At 44.7% G+C, this 17935-nt stretch overlaps 1 protein-coding gene across 3 annotated transcripts in view; it reads left to right on the plus strand.

Annotated features, from left to right (window-relative positions):
* ASB9 (ankyrin repeat and SOCS box containing 9) overlaps positions 1-17935 on the plus strand; it is a 252397-nt gene that overhangs the window by 14019 nt on the left and 220443 nt on the right. Inside the window, exons 3-6 of one of the 3 annotated variants that reach the window (XM_067722535.1) lie at positions 4802-4909; positions 8744-8894; positions 10828-10962; positions 12420-12677. In XM_067722535.1, the coding sequence (XP_067578636.1) occupies positions 4802-4909; positions 8744-8894; positions 10828-10962; positions 12420-12643 (618 nt within the window). In that variant the 3' untranslated portion in view covers positions 12644-12677. The remainder of the gene's footprint in view (positions 1-4801; positions 4910-8743; positions 8895-10827; positions 10963-12419; positions 12678-17935) is intronic. The other 2 variants (XM_067722533.1, XM_067722536.1) reach the window with 2 other exon arrangements.

Genomic DNA, 17935 nt, shown 5'->3' on the forward strand with positions numbered 1-17935 from the left:
ACCAGCACTTGAACTCGGGAATCACTCTGCTATCCTCTCTCTGAGGTCTCAATCCTAGGTATGAAACGATGATAGTGGCGCCACTCAGAGAATCAGGTCTGGCAAGACAAGGAGCTCCTTTCAGGGGAGCTTGGTTGGCAAAGGCTGAATTTATGTGGTGAGCTGGGTCTCTGGGTGGTTATGTCTTAGCAGGGAATTAGAAACATGTACTGGGGGTGGAGATTTAGACTTTTTATTTTTAAAAATAAATACATTTATTTATTTATTTATGGCTGCATTGGGTCTTTGTTGCAGTGCATGGGCTTCTCATCGTGGTGGCTTCTCTTGTTGCAGAACGTGGGCTCTAGGTGCGCGGGCTTCAGTAGTTGTGGCACACGGGATTAGTTGCTCCGCAGCATGTGGGATCTTCCCAGACCAGGGCTCGAACCCGTGTCCCCTGCATTGGCAGGCGGATTCTTAACCACTGCGCCACCAGGGAAGTCCCGAGATTTAAATTTGAAAGCCATGTATAATATATGAGAGAAAAAGAAAAGGATTTGAGGGCAAATCCTGGAGGAAATGCCTGCATTAGGAGATGTAAGGATGAAAAGGACAGAGTTAGTGAAAGAGACAGAAAAAAAGGCGGTCAGAGGTCGGAGATAATTCCAGGTAGAACTCTGTTTTAGAAGCCAGGGCAGAGGTTTCACGAGGTCAGGATGAACATGTGGCAAATTTAGAGGTGGAAGGAGGTGGGGGACAGAGCAGTGCAAACTGCTTTCCGGAAGTCACAGATGGTCTTTAAAAGCAGTATCAGCAGGATTGTGTTGGTAGAAAATGAGAGAAGGGGTAAAAGTAGAGACGATGGGGATAGACTATTTTCAAAAAAAAAAAAAAAAAAGGAGGGGGCAGCAAAGGGAAGAAGCACATGGATGGATGCTTGGCCGATGGTCAGGACTGAGGGATGGGGAGACTTTGAAAGCAAAAAGAAAGTGTATCTCGAGAGAGCAGGGGACGCATGTGAGAAGGTGGATGAAGGAATGTCACGGGTCTGGCGGGAGCTGGGGGGGCCCGGGTGCAGTCATGGGCTATTGGACTGCACTCATGTATTTCTTCTTCAAAGAAAGGAGCAATGGGAGAAAAGAAGACTGGAGGAATGCAGAGAGATTTTAGGTGTGGGGAGAAAGGGAATGTAGAAAGTTCTCACATCAGATGGCTTTGACCTTGGTAAAGTAGGAAGGAAGTGATGTGTTCTGATGAACGTGAGTACCATAGGTGTTCAAGATTTTCTTTTCTGCTGAGTGTAGAGAAGGAAGTGATAACTGTGGGAAGGACAAAGGATAAAGCCTCAGTTTCTTGTAGTCAGTTGGTTCAACCTGGGTAGGCATATGATTTGGGGCTGGGACAGAAAGTTGCCAGGTACTAAGCACTGTGTCACCCATGGGTGCCCTGATATTATACAACCCCAAGGACCCATCAGAAAGAGCTTCTGAATATAGGCTGAGACTAGGGGACAGACAAGTGATGGTAGAACAATTAAAGACAAGCTATTCATTTTTTTAACTGAGAACCCACTGTAGACTGGACCCTCTCTGAAGTAATGGGTTAGAATTTGCCTTATAATAGTATATGATTCAGCCTGGTCAATAATTCAAACAAAATGCCACCGTTCATTTAAAGTCATACTTGTACCTATAAATACAGTCCGCAGTTTGCAAAGGGAAACTTAATTTAAAGGAACTTCGTTGTAATGTGAATGTGTAATGAGTGGTGAACACTTTTGTACTGTGAATAATTCCTCTTTTACATTTTCATTTACCTGGATTTATGTATAAGCACCTAAATGATGATTTAGAAATAGCAGTGGTGACTGCAGTTAACAGAACACAATAAAGAATTCCTTTAAAGGACAGCCTTCTTTCAGCTCAGGATCTGTTGCACAGCGAAAAATGCAGTTAACATTTTGCTGTGAATTTCTTGTGTCCTCTAGCAGTGTGTGGGGAAGAGATTGGACAAATATAGAACATTGAGAGTGGGGAAAAAAAGGATTTGAGAACAGATCTTTGAGGGGATGCCTGTAATAAAATAATAATGACAATAATAAGACAGCAGATGCCACACTGTGAAGTCCATGGGCAGTGCTTGTGAAGGGAATAAATGCTGTAACTCGAATTCTTCTCGAGTCAGAGGGTCAGGAAGCATTTACTGAATACAGATGGACTTTGAGGTTATGAAGGAAGGGAAGATACAGTCCTATCCCTCCCTGCAAACAGCAGAGCTGGGATGACAAAGTAGTATAAAGGATATTGGAATTTTAATTTTTAAGCAGATGATTTTGAGTCTCCCAGAACCCCTTTGCACACCCACCTAAAAAGGCTCTGCGTTTGAGATCCTGTAGACTCAGGTGTATGTCCAGGTGTATCTCAAAATGCACGAGCTTGCCAGTCAGAGGGTAGAAGTCCAAAGGACAGCATGACTAGGGGGCTGACTTGTACATGTCCACGGAAGTAGAAGAATGTATGTTAGGAATGATGGTGAGTGAAGTAATTTATTGGAATGATTTTAGGCAAATTTAAACTCTTCTGGGAAGAAAAGGTATAATATATTACCAAGATGTTAATTAAACTATCCGTGCTCTTAATTGACATGGCCTAAGGAAAAGAACTTTTATTGTACCTGATTTCTTCCTGTTAGGGATAGATGATATGGTCCAAGATCGGGGGGCGTCTGTGGAGCCTCTCCTGGAGCTCTTTGATGTTTGGCTTGGGTTGGGCTCGTGATCCATCTCCTGGAGAGCACATTTTCCCAGAGGATGAAGAATCCCAGGGCCTTTCAGACACTTTCTTGCTTCTTCAGCCCTAGCGTGCTAGAGTGAGAAGGTAATTGCTCCTCAGCCTCGGGACTTTCTGCCTCTCAGTCTGTGGAGGTTCACCTAATGCTTTGGCCTGTGTTAGTCCAGGGCTATTGGAGTGCGCTCATATATACCTGTACGTATATAAGAAATACGTATACGTATTTCTTATATATACCTGTAGGTATATAAGAAATCCCGAACTTAGCGGCTTAATGTAACAGACATGTATTGGTTCCCAGTGTCTATGGGTCAGGAATCTAGACACAGTTTAGCTGGGTCAGGGACACTTATGAATCTGCAGTTATAAGAGTGTGGACCAGAACTTCAGGCATCTTGAGGCTTGACTAAGGATGGACCTCAGTCCAAATTCTCTTACATGGCTGTTGGCAAGATTCAGTTCCTTCTGGGTTTTTTAAACACACACTAGAAACTGCCCTTTTTCTTTTATCTTTTTTTAAAAATTTATTTTATTTATTTATTTATTTTTGGCTGTGTTGGGTCTTCGGTGCTGCGCGCGGGCTTTCTCTAGTTGTGGCGAGCGGGGGCTCCTCTTTGTTGTGGTGCGCGGGCTTCTCATTGCAGTGGCTTCTCTCATTGTGGAGCACGGGCTCTAGGCGCGTGGGCTTCAGTAGTTGCGGCACGTGCGCTTCAGTAGTTGCGGCACGCGAGCTCAGTAGTTGTGGCTCACGGGCTCTAGAGCACAGTCTCAGTAGTTGTGGCACACGAGCTTAGTTGCTCCACGGCATGTGGGATCTTCCTGGACCAGGGATCGAACCCGTGTCCCCTGCATTGGATTCTCAACCACTGCGCCACCGGGGAAGCCCCCTTCTGGGTTTTTTGACTAAAAGCTTCAATTCCTGGCTGGCTGTTGCCTGGAGACTGCCCTAAGTTCCTTGTCATGGCCCTCATCAAAACAATGAGCCAATAAGTGAGAGGACAAGAGAGAGTGAGAGCAAGTTGAAAGTCAGTCTTGAGTGTGTACACCTAAGAGTCACATGGCTAGGTCATAGGTATGTGTGTCATCAACTCTAATAGATACTGTCAAACTGTTATCCTGAGTGCTTGTATAATTTTACACCCCCGCCAGCAGTATGATGCTTCCTTTTTTTGTTTCTTTTTTTACATCACTGTCAACACCTTAGTGTACTGTCAGATTTTGAGCCAGGTTAACTTTTTTTTTTAAGTTGTTGGGGTTTTATTTTTTTATTTTAATTTTATTTTTTAATTGAGGTATAGTTGATTTACAGCATTGTGTTAATTTCTGCTATACAGCAAAGTGATTCAGTTACACATATATATACATTCTTTTATATGTTCTTTTCCATTATGGTTTATCACAGGATATTGAATATAGTTCCCTGTGCTCTACAGTAGAACCTTGTTGTTTATCCATCCTATATATAATAGTTTGCATCTATTAGTCCCAAACTCCCAATCCATCCCTTCCTCAGTCCCCTCCCCCTTGGCAGCCACAAGTCTGTAATAGTTCTCTGAGTCTGTTTCTGTTTCGTAGATAAGTCCATTTGTATCCTATTTTATATTCCATATATAAGTGGTTTCGTATGGTATTTCTTTCTCTGTCTGACTTACTTTGCTTAGTATGCTAATCTCTGGGTCCATCCATGTTGCTGCAAATGGCATTATTTCATTCTTTTTTATGAGCCAGATTAACTATTTTTGTAAATTTTTAAATTGATGTATAATTGATTTATAATGTGTTTGTTAATTTCTGCTGTACAGCAAAGTGATTCAGTTATATATATATATATTTATATATATATATATATATATATATATATATATATATATATATATACATTCTTTTTTTAATCTTCTTTTCCATTATGGTTTATCATAGGTGAGCCAGGTCAACTTTTAAAAGAATTGTCTTGTACTGACTTCATGACTGAAACCCAATCCTACAGAACTGTTGCTTTGCATCCCTTACTCTGCCCATTTCCCCTCCTCCAGGGGTGGCTCGTGAACCTCGTCACGGCAGATCGTGTGTCCCCGCTCCATGAAGCCTGTCTTGGAGGTCATCCCTCCTGTGCAAACATTTTATTAAAGCATGGAGCTCAGGTAAGTGCAGCTCAAATCACACCTTAGACACCATGACTGAAAAATGACGATTTCTATCCCTTCTGAATACTTTCTAGCGTTTTTGATTAGCCTGATTTGAAATATGAAGGTTTTTCTTTTTCAAAAGTATTATGTCTATTAAGCTTATTTACTTTAGTGGTAGATGAAATACTGCATTTTTAGCTAGAAAGTCATGGTCTGACTATCTATCATTTTCTTTGACTGTCACTATTAATAAATAACTGTTAGATTTCTGCCTTCATTTCTGTGGCTGGAAGGTAGTGACATATTGTAGAAAACACATAACGTTTGTCTCCATAAGACCTGAATAATGGTTCCAGACCATCTGTACCATTTACTAACATTGGAAACTTGGACAGGTTACTTAGCCTGTAAGCTTTAGAGTCTATATATGAGAAAAAAAACAAACAGGGAAAATACAAAAAAAAATTATGTAGCATATTTTGTGGTATTGTGAGGACTGAGAGGGATAAGACATGTGATTATTATTTGGAGAATGGGAATCGGGATGACATAATGAGATTCTAGAGAAGGAAGATACGAAATCATTGCATTTGAAAGCAGGGACCAGTAGATCTTCCATTAACTTAAGTACCCTCTTGCTCAGGAGTGATGGGAAAATCTGATCAGGAAATTCTGTATGGGTTTCTCATCTTTTCTCAACCAGTCTGTACTGAGCATTTATTATGTGCCTAACTCTAGATAAAGATTTTCAGGAACTTCTAAACTAAATGAGGAGACGACCAGATAAACAGGTAAATGGCGGCATGTAACACTAACTGCTTCAAAAGATAAACCCTGAAATCTCAGTAGCCTCATATAATAAAAGTTTATTTCTTGTTCAACTCAGAATCCAGTGTGGGTGTTCCCAGTTGGGTGGCTGTTTTCCGAGGGTGATTCAAGGACGCAGGCTCCTTTCATCCTGTTGCCCCACTGTCTTCAACAAGTGGCTCCCACGTGTGCTGCATGCTAGATGGCTAGAAGGGGAAACGACACGGAGGGTTGTGAATGGAAGCTTTTTAAGGGCCAGTCTTGGCAGTGACATATGTCACTTTTGCTCGTATCCCATTGGCCAGAATTCAGGCCATGTCTAACTGCCAGGGAGGAGGGCAAGTGTAGTATGCCTCTGCGCCCAAGAGAGAGGAAATGAGTTTGTTTAACGCATAGTATCTCAGCCACAGCAGGCAATTACAATAGCTGTTTTTATCTGTGAGTTTCTTCTGTGTAACAAACCGCCCTGACTTAATGACTTAAGACAGTAGCCATTGATCTCACAGTTCCTTGTGTTCTCTGGACAGCTCGTCTGGTCTGGCTGCTTCAGCTAACCTCAGCTGGGCTTACTGAGGCATTTCAGGCTAGCTGATAGATGGGCTGGGGCAGGCTACTTCATGATGACCTTGGCTGGGATGGCTGGGAGGTCTGGAGAGACAGAAAATCTCTACGTGGTCTCTCATCCTTTAGCAGGCGACCCGGGCCTGTTCACATGGTAGCAGGGATTCCAAGAGCAGCAACAGAGGGCAAACTCTCTGCTTTGCGTCACACTTGTTAACTGTCCCATTGACCAAAGCAATTCATGTGGGCAAGCCCAGATTCAAGGATTGAAAAGATATAGTCTCCGTCTTGGGATGGGAGGAGTTACTAAGCCACTCTGCAAAGGGATATGCATCCTGGGCAGAGAATCTGTGGCCATATTTTGCAAACCACTACAATGTAATAAGTATTAATAGTAAGGGGATTGTTGGGAACACGTAGAAGTGTTCCTAACCCATTTATTTCTGATGGAGAGGGGGAGTCAAAAGATGCTTCCTACAGGAAATGACGTTACAGTTGAAACCTAAAGGACCTGTTGGAGTTAGTCAGCTCAACAGGGGGTTGGGGGAAATGATGGACTTCCCACCCCCTGTGAACAACAAACGCAAAGGCCTAGAAGTGAAAGTGGGGGCTTCAAATCGTTCCTTCAAATCATTCCTTAGAGACCTCCCTGGTGGTGCAGTGGTTAAGAATCCGCCTGCCAATGCAGGGGACACGGGTTCGAGCCCTGGTCCGGGAAGATCGCACATGCCGCGGAGCAACTAAGCCCATGTGCACAACTACTGAGCCTGCGCTCTAGAGCCTGCGAGCCACAACTACTGAGCCCGCGCGCCTATAGCCCGTACTCCGCCACTAGAGAAGCCACCGCAATGAGAAGCCTGTGCACCGCAACGAAGAGTAGCCCCCGCTCGCTGCAACTAGAGAAAGCCCGCGCAGCAACGAAGACCCAACACAGCCAAAAATATATAAAATAAATAAATTTTTAAAAAACTGAAAAAAATAATTCCTTATGGCAGCAGAGTAGAGCAGGTGAGAGGGGTCAGAACACAAACAAGCTTGCCGACCAGGCCAAGAAAATGGGCTTTGTCGTGAGAGCAGCTGAGAGCCATAGATGAGTGCATCAAGAGGTTTATATTTTGCTTAAGAAAACTTACCCCAAACTTGGAAACAGGCCCAGGACTAAGCAGAGGCGAGAAAGGAGCCTGGGGTGCAAACTCTAAACTCTGCTCACTCGCAGGGTCGTTCAGCACTTTTGTAACCCTGGGAGCGAGTGTCTCCTTAAACTTTGCACCCTGGACATCTTTCATGCATCACTAGTTCTGGCCTTGCGTGGAAATAGGGCCTGAGAATGACGTCCCTGTCTTCACAGTATCATCGTTTAACAGGTTCACCAAAGAATTCCTTGCTAGAGGAAAGTGCATGTGCATTTGCCTTTGCTCTTTGCCATTCAATTATAGCCCAAACACTGTGAAGTTAGATGTTAACTTGTAAGTTTCAGTCTGATTTCCAGTGTTAGAAAAGATAGCCCAACGATTATAGTTTTATGGCCCTATAGGATATTAACCAGTTTTGTATCTATTAGCAAATTTATTTCAGCATTGCATTGACTGACTATATAAATTCTCCTTTTAGCCATCCTTGCCATTTTACTGGTTCCCTCATTAATGAATGAGCTGAATAAAATCTTTGGCTTGTGTTCACTCTATATTTGGATGAAAGTGATGTTTTTAAATTTATTTATTAATTTATTTTTGGCTGTGTTGGGTCTTCGTTGCTGTGCATGGGCTTTCTCTAGTTGTGGCGAGCGGGGGCTACTCTTTGTTGCGGTGCGCGAGCTTCTCATTGTGGTGGCTTCTGTTGCTGTGGAGCACGGGCTCTAGGCGCGTGGACTTCAGTAGTTGTGCCACACGGGCTCAGTAGTTGTGGCTTACGGGCTCAGTAGTTGTGGCTCGCGGGCTCTAGAGTGCAGGCTCAGTAGCTGTGGCGCATGGGCTTAGTTGCTCCGCAGCATGTGAGATCTTCCCGGACCAGAGATCGAACCCATGTCCCCTGCATCGGCAGGTGGACCCCCAACCACTGTGTCACCAGGGAAGTCCCGAAAGTGATATTTTTAAATTAAAAAAAAATAATACATTAACAATTTTAAAAGGTTACTCTAACTTCTGTGGGGAAATTGGATTGGTGTGGGATGGGTCTAGGATGGCATGTTTACAATAAGGTGATTAGTGGGAATTTCCTGGCCGTCCAGTGGTTAGGACTGCGCACTCCCGCTGCAGGGGGCACGGGTTCAATCCCTGGTCTGGGAACGTTCTTGGCATTACATTCTATACCTCATCCGGTTTTTCACAACAACCTTGGGGAATCTGTTATTTTTTGTCCCCATTTTGTAGCTGTGGAATTTAAGGCTCAGACAAGTGAAATAATAGCTTGAAAATGGTGGAGCTTAGGTCTGAATCCAGGACACCCCACTGCCCGCCTTCACGCTGGAGCTTTTCTTTCTAGGTGAATGGTGTTACTACAGACTGGCATACTCCCTTGTTCAATGCTTGTGTCAGCGGCAGCCTGGACTGCGTGAATTTGCTTCTGCAGCATGGAGCCAGTCCCCACCCTGAGAGTGATCTGGCGTCCCCCATGCACGAAGCTGCTAAGAGAGGTAAATCTGCTGAGAATTTAAGTTTTCCACCCCCTCCTCCAAGGGACATCTTGTTGTGGAAGGGACGAGGGAAAAGGAGGTATATGGAGAAGTTGTTCTCAATGTGTGGATCCTGGGACCAGAAGCGTCAGCCTGACCTGGCACGCAAATGCAGATTCTTGGGCCCCATTCCAGACCCAGTGAATCAGTAACTTTGGGGGTGGGGTCCAGCCATCTGTGCTTTGTTTAACAAGCCCTCCAGGTGATTTATGATGCAAGTAAGTTTGAGAAGAACCCTTTTAGAACATTTGGAATATTGTTCACTGCTGTGTTTCCGGAACAGGGCCTGGCACATAATAGACTATCCATCAGAATGTGTGGAATGTGTTGTTGAACCCATGACCCCGTAAAGTCAAGTCATTTTATAAAACAAATTATAGTCTTCTGTTTTAAGGCCTTAAAGAATATTGTCTCAGGGCCACCTAAGTTTGCTAAGTGAAACAAACTTTCAATTTTTGGAAATATAAGATGTTATATACGGTTTGGGGTAAGTCTCCCCATCCCCATGTTTGTTGAGGTATAATTGACAAATAAGATTGTATATATTTAAGGTGTACAGTGTGATAACTTGATATACGTATACATTGTGAAAGGATAACCGTAGTCAAGTTAATTAACACATCCATTGCCTCATATAGTTACCTTTTTTTGTGGTGAGAACATTTAAGATCTATTCCTGTAGCAAATTTAAAGTACAGTATATACAGTATATATATTATTATTATTTTATTATTATTATTATTTTTTGCTGTATGCGGGCCTCTCACTGTTGTGGCCTCTCCCGTTGCCGAGCACAGGCTCCGGACGCGCAGGCTCAGTGGCCATGGCTCACGGGCCCAGCTGCTCCGCGGCATGCGGGATCTTCCCAGACCGGGGCACGAACCCGTGAACCCGTGTCCCCTGCATCGGCAGGCGGACTCCCAACCACTGCGCCACCAGGGAAGCCCAGTATATATATTATTAACTGTAGTCACCATGCTGTACATTAGATCCCCAGAACTTATTCATCCGGGATAATTCTTTTCGTAAAGTCACGGTTTTCCTGCTATTCTTAACTCTGGGACAAAAAGTAAAATTGTAAGTTTTGCTTTTCTCTGATATTTCTCCTCCTCCTTGACATCATGATGACCGTACCTTGCCCCGAGGGCTGTTTCCGCAGTGGCTTCACAAAATAGCTTCCCCTTATCTTTACAGCAGCCCCATTTGACTGGATCCACCCGTTTTATAATTATCTCCCAAAGCACTGGCATTTCTTCACGAGGAGACATGTTATCATATTCACTGGACACATAGAGCTAAAATGGTATAACAAGATAAATGCAAAGGAGCAATGTTTCAAGTATGATGTCCTAGACCAAGGAAGAGTGATTCCGCTTTCACCAAACCTAGTTGGCCACACTGGGCCTCACTCACGTTGGATTTCGCACCTTCTTCTAAGCCTCGCCTGTGCCCACCGTGGCCTGTTTGTCCCAGGGCCTGCCCTTGGTGAGGCTGTAACTTTCCTTCCCTGTTCCACCGTCCGCTCTGTGCCTTCTTCTCCAGGTCCACCTTTAGTCCCTGTTGTTTCATATCTCTCCTCAGCGCTCACTTTGATTTCGGTAATCAGACTGATTACAGAGCCACCAACAATTGAAAAAGGTGGCTGGCTGCTCGTTGTTTACCGTGGCTGGTAAACTCAAGTGGAGTTCCACCCAGAGCTACAGATGCCATCTTATAATCAACCCATTAACTGGTGACAGTGTTGAAGATCATTCCCTAGTCTAAATAGAGGAAATAGCTTTTGGTTGCTGGAGAAGTTGTTGGAAAATTTAAGCACACAAAACATGGGCGAGGTGGTGTTTCCCTAGCTACGAGAATTTGTGCTGTAACTGTTTTCTCCCTCTTTGGGCTGCAGGCCACGTGGAGTGCATTGAGTCTCTTGTGGCTCATGGGGGCGACGTTGACCATAACATCAGCCACCTGGGCACACCGTTATATTTGGCTTGTGAAAACCTGCAGGTGGCCTGTGCCAAGAAGCTTCTGGAATCAGGTAAAACCAAAAGCAAAACATAACAAGGAAAGTAAATGAAAAACAAATTAAAGGTCTCTGAAAGCTCTTTCTATTGTAGCAGAGGAAAGAGCGCGGGCAATGGAGTCGCACGGGATCGGAGTTCATATTGACTGTGTTTCTGCGGGGAATTAGTTTAAACTGTTTCAACTTCAGTTCTCTCACTTGTAATGAGAATAGTAATGATAATGATGATGACATCTCCCAGGATGGTCCTCAGTGATTATTAGTTTCTCCTCCCTCCGTCTGGCCATTGATACTATTAGGCCCTGAGTAACTTGCACAGCTGCTGGATTAGGGCTGAATCTTCAGGTTTGGGGCCGCCTTCACCGGTTCTCTTTGATTTGGAAATAGAACTTGCCCCAGTTTTAGTCCATTGTAAATATTATATTTTTGAAAAGTCGTAGGTCGCATCATTCTTTTTCACCTTCCTGCTGTTATCCAGCCCCTTCTTCAACACTTGGGATACCACTTCAACACCTCTTTAATTATTTGAGTCCTGGTTATTCTTTAAAAACCCAGTAATCTTGCCCTGCACTGAATGCTCTTACGGTTCCCATTGCCTTCTACTCACTTGACAGCCATTACCATGAATTAGGAGAGTGGTTCTCTCTCTCCTTCTCTCCCTCTCTTTCTTCTATTACCCTACGTGGATTTTAAGCTCCTAGTCAGGAAAGGGCCATGTTTGCCACCCCTCACAAAGCCAAGACCAATACAAGAACAATTCAGTTAACATTTGTTGACTGGACATAGATTCCCATTTTACTAGAGGGACAGCAGCCCAGGCAAAGTCCTATGTCCCCACACATCACAGCGGGAACCAGCATCTGGACTGGGGTAGGGATTTGCTGAGAGTGTAAGGATGGAACTGGGTGGGGGTGGTCCTCGAATTCTACCTTATCCCCGAAGAGGAGGGCTTTGCCCCCTTCCCCGTGATCTTGGGATTGGCCACCCCAATCTAGGCAATGCTGCCATAATGGATTGCCCTTCACAGTCCACATCACAGGGTCCCAAGTCTCTGGTTTAAACCTCACGGCAGTTGCTCGGCGTGTAAATGTGGATAATCGCCATAGGTGAGATTTCACCATCTAGCCTCACCTCCGGCCTGTACCGGCTAATATTTGGGCTCCGTTAATAATGAATGTGCAGCTTTCATGCCACCAGGATTCTTCCTGCATGTGTCACACCTGTGTGGAGTGCTCAAAGGCAAGCTTTCCAACCTCATATGTCACAGAGCTCCCGTGGTACGTTCAGTCACACTGTCAAGTGGCATTTTCTCCATATTATTCAATGGAATCAAGTCGTCTCCTGTTTTCTCAGGAGAACTACTGTGCCTGCTATGGACGCCCTTTTGTTAGGGAATTTTGAGGTGCAGTGCTTTGAGAAGGGGGCGCTTGCACTCTGCTGACTCTGACTCTGTCGTTCTCGTGACTGTTTAGGAGCGAGCGTGAACCAAGGCCGGGGGCTGGATTCCCCTCTGCACGCGGTGGCCAGGGCGTCCAGTGGCGAGCTGGCCTGCCTGCTCATGGACTTTGGAGCAGACACCCAGGCCAGGGATGCTGAAGGCCACCGTCCCTTGGAGCTGGTGCCTCCAGAGAGCCCCCTGAGCCAGGTCTTCTTGCAGAGAGAAGGTGCTTCTCCTTTGCCTGAATCTAAGCCCTAATCCATAGACTCCTGTGGGCTCTAGCAGGAGGCAGGTACTTACCGAGTTCTGACTTCGGGTCTTATGAAAAAGATTGTTCTCTGCCTTCACGAAACGTGGGGAGCTGAGATAGTTTAGTATTCAGCAAGGTACAGTACTGGTTATATAATAAATAACCATCCTGCTCTTTGGCATGTTGGAGACAGGCTGTTTGGATGATCTAATGTTCATCTGTGGGATAGGCCAGCTTTCAAAGAATTCAGATATTGTTTTAAAATGTTAAATGTTAATGTTACCTAAGACATGCTGTATTTAAAAAAATTTTATTGGGGTATAGTTGATTTACAATGTTGTGTTAGTTTCAGGTGTACGACATGCTTTATTTTTTTTTAAACTTATTTTATTGAAGTATAGCTGATTTTATAATGTTACGTTTATTTCTGCTGTACAGCAAAGTGATTCACTTACACATTCTTTTTCGTATTCTTTTCCGTTATGGTTTATCACAGGATACTGAATATAGTTCCCTGTGCTCTACAGTAGGACCTTGTTTATCCATTCTATATATACTAGTTTGCATCTGCTAACCCCAAACTCCCAATCCATCCCTCCCCCACCCCCTCCCCCTTGGCAACCACAAGGCTGTTCTCTATGCCTGTGAGTCTGTTTCTGTTTTGTAGATAAGTTCACTTGTGTCATATTTGAGATTCCACATATAAGTGATCTGATAGGGTATTTGTAAGCCGTGCTTTAGAGAGATGCAGCAGAAGGGTCTTTGGGGTTGTACAATGCCCCAGGATGTCTTACTGCAGTACAGATGGGCTGAACTACTGGGCATTTGGCTTCTGGGATGGTGGGTAAGAATGCAACTCACTGAGTATTACACGGTATTACTTTCATGATGCACAGCAATCGGGAGACATTTACTATCGGCTTGGCCAAAAAGTTCGTTCGGGTTTTCCGTGCCATCTTATGGAAAAATCCGGACGAACTTTTTGGCCAATCCAATATAATAAGTTAATCAACACTGAGTCCACACTCCTCTATAAATAAAAACTGACACTCCTGACCCAAACCACTAAACACTGGGGTTGAGCAGTGTGCAAGGGGATAGGGGCACTTCCCTGGGCTGCGAGGTCACGGGTGGGCTGGGGTGGGGAGCAGAGACCCCTCAGATTGCATTCTTGATTGTCCCTAGAGGTGGAGAGCAGCCAGCTCAGGACCTGCTTTTTTTTTTTACCAGAGTGTGGACTTTGTTGAGTCTTAGGGGTTGTGGGAGTTTGAAGCAGGCTTCCCTACCAGAAGGATTCTTTTTTATTTTTAATTTGATTTAATTTATTTATTTTTGGCTGCGTCGGGTCTTCGTTGCTGAACACGGGCTTTCTGTAGTTGCGGCGAGCGGGGGCTACTCTTCGTTGCGGTGCGCGGGCTTCTCATTGCGGTGGCTTCTCTTGTTGTGGAGCACGGGCTTAGGTGCGTGGCTCAGTCGTTGTGGCGCACGGGCTTAGTTAGTTACTCTGTGGCATGTGGGATCTTCCCAGACCAGGGCTCGAACCCGTATCCCCTGCACTGGCAGACGGATTCTTAACCACTGCACCACGAGGGAAGTCCCAGAAGGATTCTGATGTCATGTAATCTGGTTATTTTCTCCCCACATGCTGAGAATTAGGGCTCTGGGCAGAATTGTAAAGTGGCCCCTGAATCCTTCTTCCTGCTACACCCACTGCCCCAGCGTACTTGTGGCCATAGCCTGCCTTGGGGCCTCCCAAACAAGGCCTGTGCTCCCCGAGCCGAGGCACAAGGAACAGTCCAATAGAAACCCCTTTATGAGAAGCAGTGGGGTCACCCCCGGGCAACTCTGCCCGTACTTTGACAATTTCTTGTTTTCAAAAAATTGTATCTCTATAGACGGGGCTGATTTCTCCAGCAGGCACAGATGGCACAATGCGTGGGGTTCACCATGTTTTTAGGGGCCCGCAGAAATGTTTTAATTTCTTTTAAAATCAGAAGGAAAAACAATGAATAAAACTCAACCTGGGTTATATTCATCTTTATACTGGCACTTGACCCTGACATTGTATCTAGCACATGTGATTAGTAACTTCCTTCAAGGTGCCTTAGTGAGAGAAGATTAAGTTCAGTTGCCCCACACTATGCCTTTTGCAGCTCGTTAATAAATGCTTTGAGCACACTGGGAAATCCTTCATTAATATATGCCTTGAGTACACTGAACGTATCTGGAAGGTGCCCTAAATTTCAACAGGGACCTTGTGATTGTGCTCTGAGGACCTGATTGAAAATATTTCCTTTCTTTCTTTCCTTGTATATATGTCTGTTTCTACCTCTCCTTGTTTTCCATCACCTGAGAAGGAGGCAACCCAGTTTATCCTGTAGCTTGCGGTGATGCTATAGGAAATTGAAGCCAAGTCCGGCCTCTGTACCCTGACACTGAATTAAATCTCGGAGACAGAGTTTTGGGTGAAGTAGAAAAGAATAGCTTTATTACTTTGCCAGGGAAAGGGGGCCACGGCGGGCTAATGCCCTCAAAACTGTGTCCCGACCTGGAGGGGGTGGTGAGGAGTTTTATAGTAATGGTTCAAGGAGGGTGTGATCAGCTCGTGGACATTCTTCTGATTGGTTGGTGGTGAAGTTGGAACCGTCTGGTTCCAGCTGGTCTGGGGTCTCTGTGCTTGTGGGCAGCATGCAGTTAACTTCTCCCACCTGGTGGGGGCTTCAGCATCTGCTAAACAGCTCAAATATATTGTTATATGGGTCCCTTGAGGGGAACCAGGACCCTGCCCCAAGTCTGCACTGTTGTTTCTCTTGACTGTTCCTCCCTTGTCTCTGCATCCCCTCCATTCCCTAATTAGCATCGGTTTGAACCTGCTTCTTGGAACTCAGGGAAGGTCAGGGAGGCGGAATGAAGCCTATTTCCTGTAATCAAGAAATGGGGGGGCTTACCTGGTAGCGCAGTGGTTGAGAGTCTGCCTGCCGATGCAGGGGACACGGGTTCATGCCCCGGTCCGGGAAGATCCCACATGCCGCGGAGTGGCTGGGCCCGTGAGCCATGGCCGCGGAGCCTGCGCGTCCGGAGCCTGTGCTCTGCAACGGGAGAGGCCACGACAGTGAGAGGCCTGCGTACCGGAAAAAAAAAAGGGGGACACGGAAGGGCTTTTGTGCCCTGGAGTCCCACAGGGTCCTGCTTGGTATCAAAGTTAGAGGCCACTGTACCCTTTTGGTTGCATTCTCAACCCTGGCCACACAATACAGTGACCTGGGACACGTGCCTTTACAAAAACCAGATGCACAGGCCCCACCCAACAGTAACTGAAGCAACATGCCTGGGGTGGAGTTTAAAGCCCTCCCCGCCCCCCCCCCCCCCCCCCCAGTCAGGCTTGAGGGCTACTGCTTTATGGGATTCTTGAAGGTATACAGCTTTGCCTTTTAAAAAGTTTTTAATAACCAAAAGGGAATTCCCATTACAATTTAGTGCAGGGGCTGGGGATGGGAAATCATTTCCCATCTCTTTACCCTATGACAGGGTTTTTCAAGCTCATTTTGGGCCAGATGGGGGCCATCCTGTCCTGTGCCCTGTAGGATGTTTAGCAGCATCCCTGTCATCCACCCACTAGATGGTAGTAGCAACACCCCCCCACAAGTTGTGACAAAAAAAATTAGCTCCAGATATTGCTAAGTGTCCCTAGGAAGCAAAATACTCCCTCCCCCCCCCCCTTGAGAAACGCTGTCTTAAGATGTAAACACTTGGCTGGATCCCTATGCAAGGTTTGTGCTACTTCACTTTTCACCTGTGAGTTGAAGCACTGGGACAACTCTGAATGCACAATATAAAAACAAATATGAAAAGACCTGTATGCACAAAACTATAAGACACTGATGAAAGAAATTAAAGATGATACAAACAGATGGAGAGATATACCATATTCTTGGAATGGAAGAATCAACATTGTGAAAATGACTAGACTACCCAAAGCAATCTACAGATTCAGTGCAATCCCCATCAAACTACCACTGGCATTTTTCACAGAACTAGGACAAAAAAATTCACAATTTGTACAGAAACACAAAAGACCCCGAATAGCCAAAGCAATCTTGAGAAAGAAAAACAGAGCTGGAGGAATCAGGCTCCCGGACTTCAGACTATACTACAAAGCTACAGTAATCAAGACAGTATGGTACTGGCAGAAAACAGAAATATAGATCAATGGGATAGGATAGAAAGCCCAGAGATCAACCCACGCACATATGGGCACCTAATTTATGACAAAGGAGGCAAGAACATACAATGGAGAAAGGACAGCCTCTTCAATAAGTGGTGCTGGGAAAACTGGACAGCTACATGTAAAAGAATGAAATTAGAACACTCCCTAACACCATACACAAAAATAAACTCAAAATGGATTAAAGACCTAAATGTAAGGCCAGACACTATCAAACTCTTAGAGGAAAACATAGGCAGAACACTCTATGACATAAATCACAGCAAGGTCCTTTTTGACCCATAAATCACAGCAAGGTCCTTTTTGACCCACCTCCTAGAGAAATGCAAATAAAAACAAAAATAAACAAATGGGACCAAATGAAACTTAAAAGCTTTTGCACAGCAAAGGAAACCATAAACAAGATGAAAAGACAGCCCTCAGAATGGGAGAAAATATTTGCAAATGAAGCAACTGACAAAGGATTAATCTCCAAAATTTACAAGCAGCTCATGCAGCTCAATATCAAAAAAACAAACAGCCCAATCCAAAAATGGGCAGAAGACCTAAATAGACATTTCTCCAAAGAAGATATACAGATTGCCAACAAACACATGAAAGGATGCTCAACATCATTAATCATTAGAGAAATGCAAATCAAAACTACAATGAGGTATCACCTCATACCAGTCAGAATGGCCATCATCAAAAAATCTAGAAACAATAAATGCTGGAGAGGGTGTGGAGAAAAGGGAACCCTCTTGCACTGTTGGTGGGAATGTAAATTGATACAGCCACTATGGAGAACAGTATGGAGGTTCCTTAAAAAACTAAAAATAGAACTACCATATGACCCAGCAATCCCACTACTGGGCATATACCCTGAGAAAACCATAATTCAAAAGGAGTCATGTACCACAGTGTTCACTGCGGCTCTATTTACAATAGCCAGGACATGGAAGCAACCTAAGTGTCCATCGACAGATGAATGGATAAAGAAGGTGTGGCACATATACACAATGGAATATTGCTCAGCCATAAAAAGAAACGAAATTGAGTTATTTGTAGTGAGGTGGATGGACCTAGAGTCTGTCAT

The sequence above is a fragment of the Pseudorca crassidens genome, chromosome X (genome assembly GCF_039906515.1).
Source record: "Pseudorca crassidens isolate mPseCra1 chromosome X, mPseCra1.hap1, whole genome shotgun sequence".
Lineage (NCBI taxonomy): Eukaryota > Metazoa > Chordata > Mammalia > Artiodactyla > Delphinidae > Pseudorca > Pseudorca crassidens.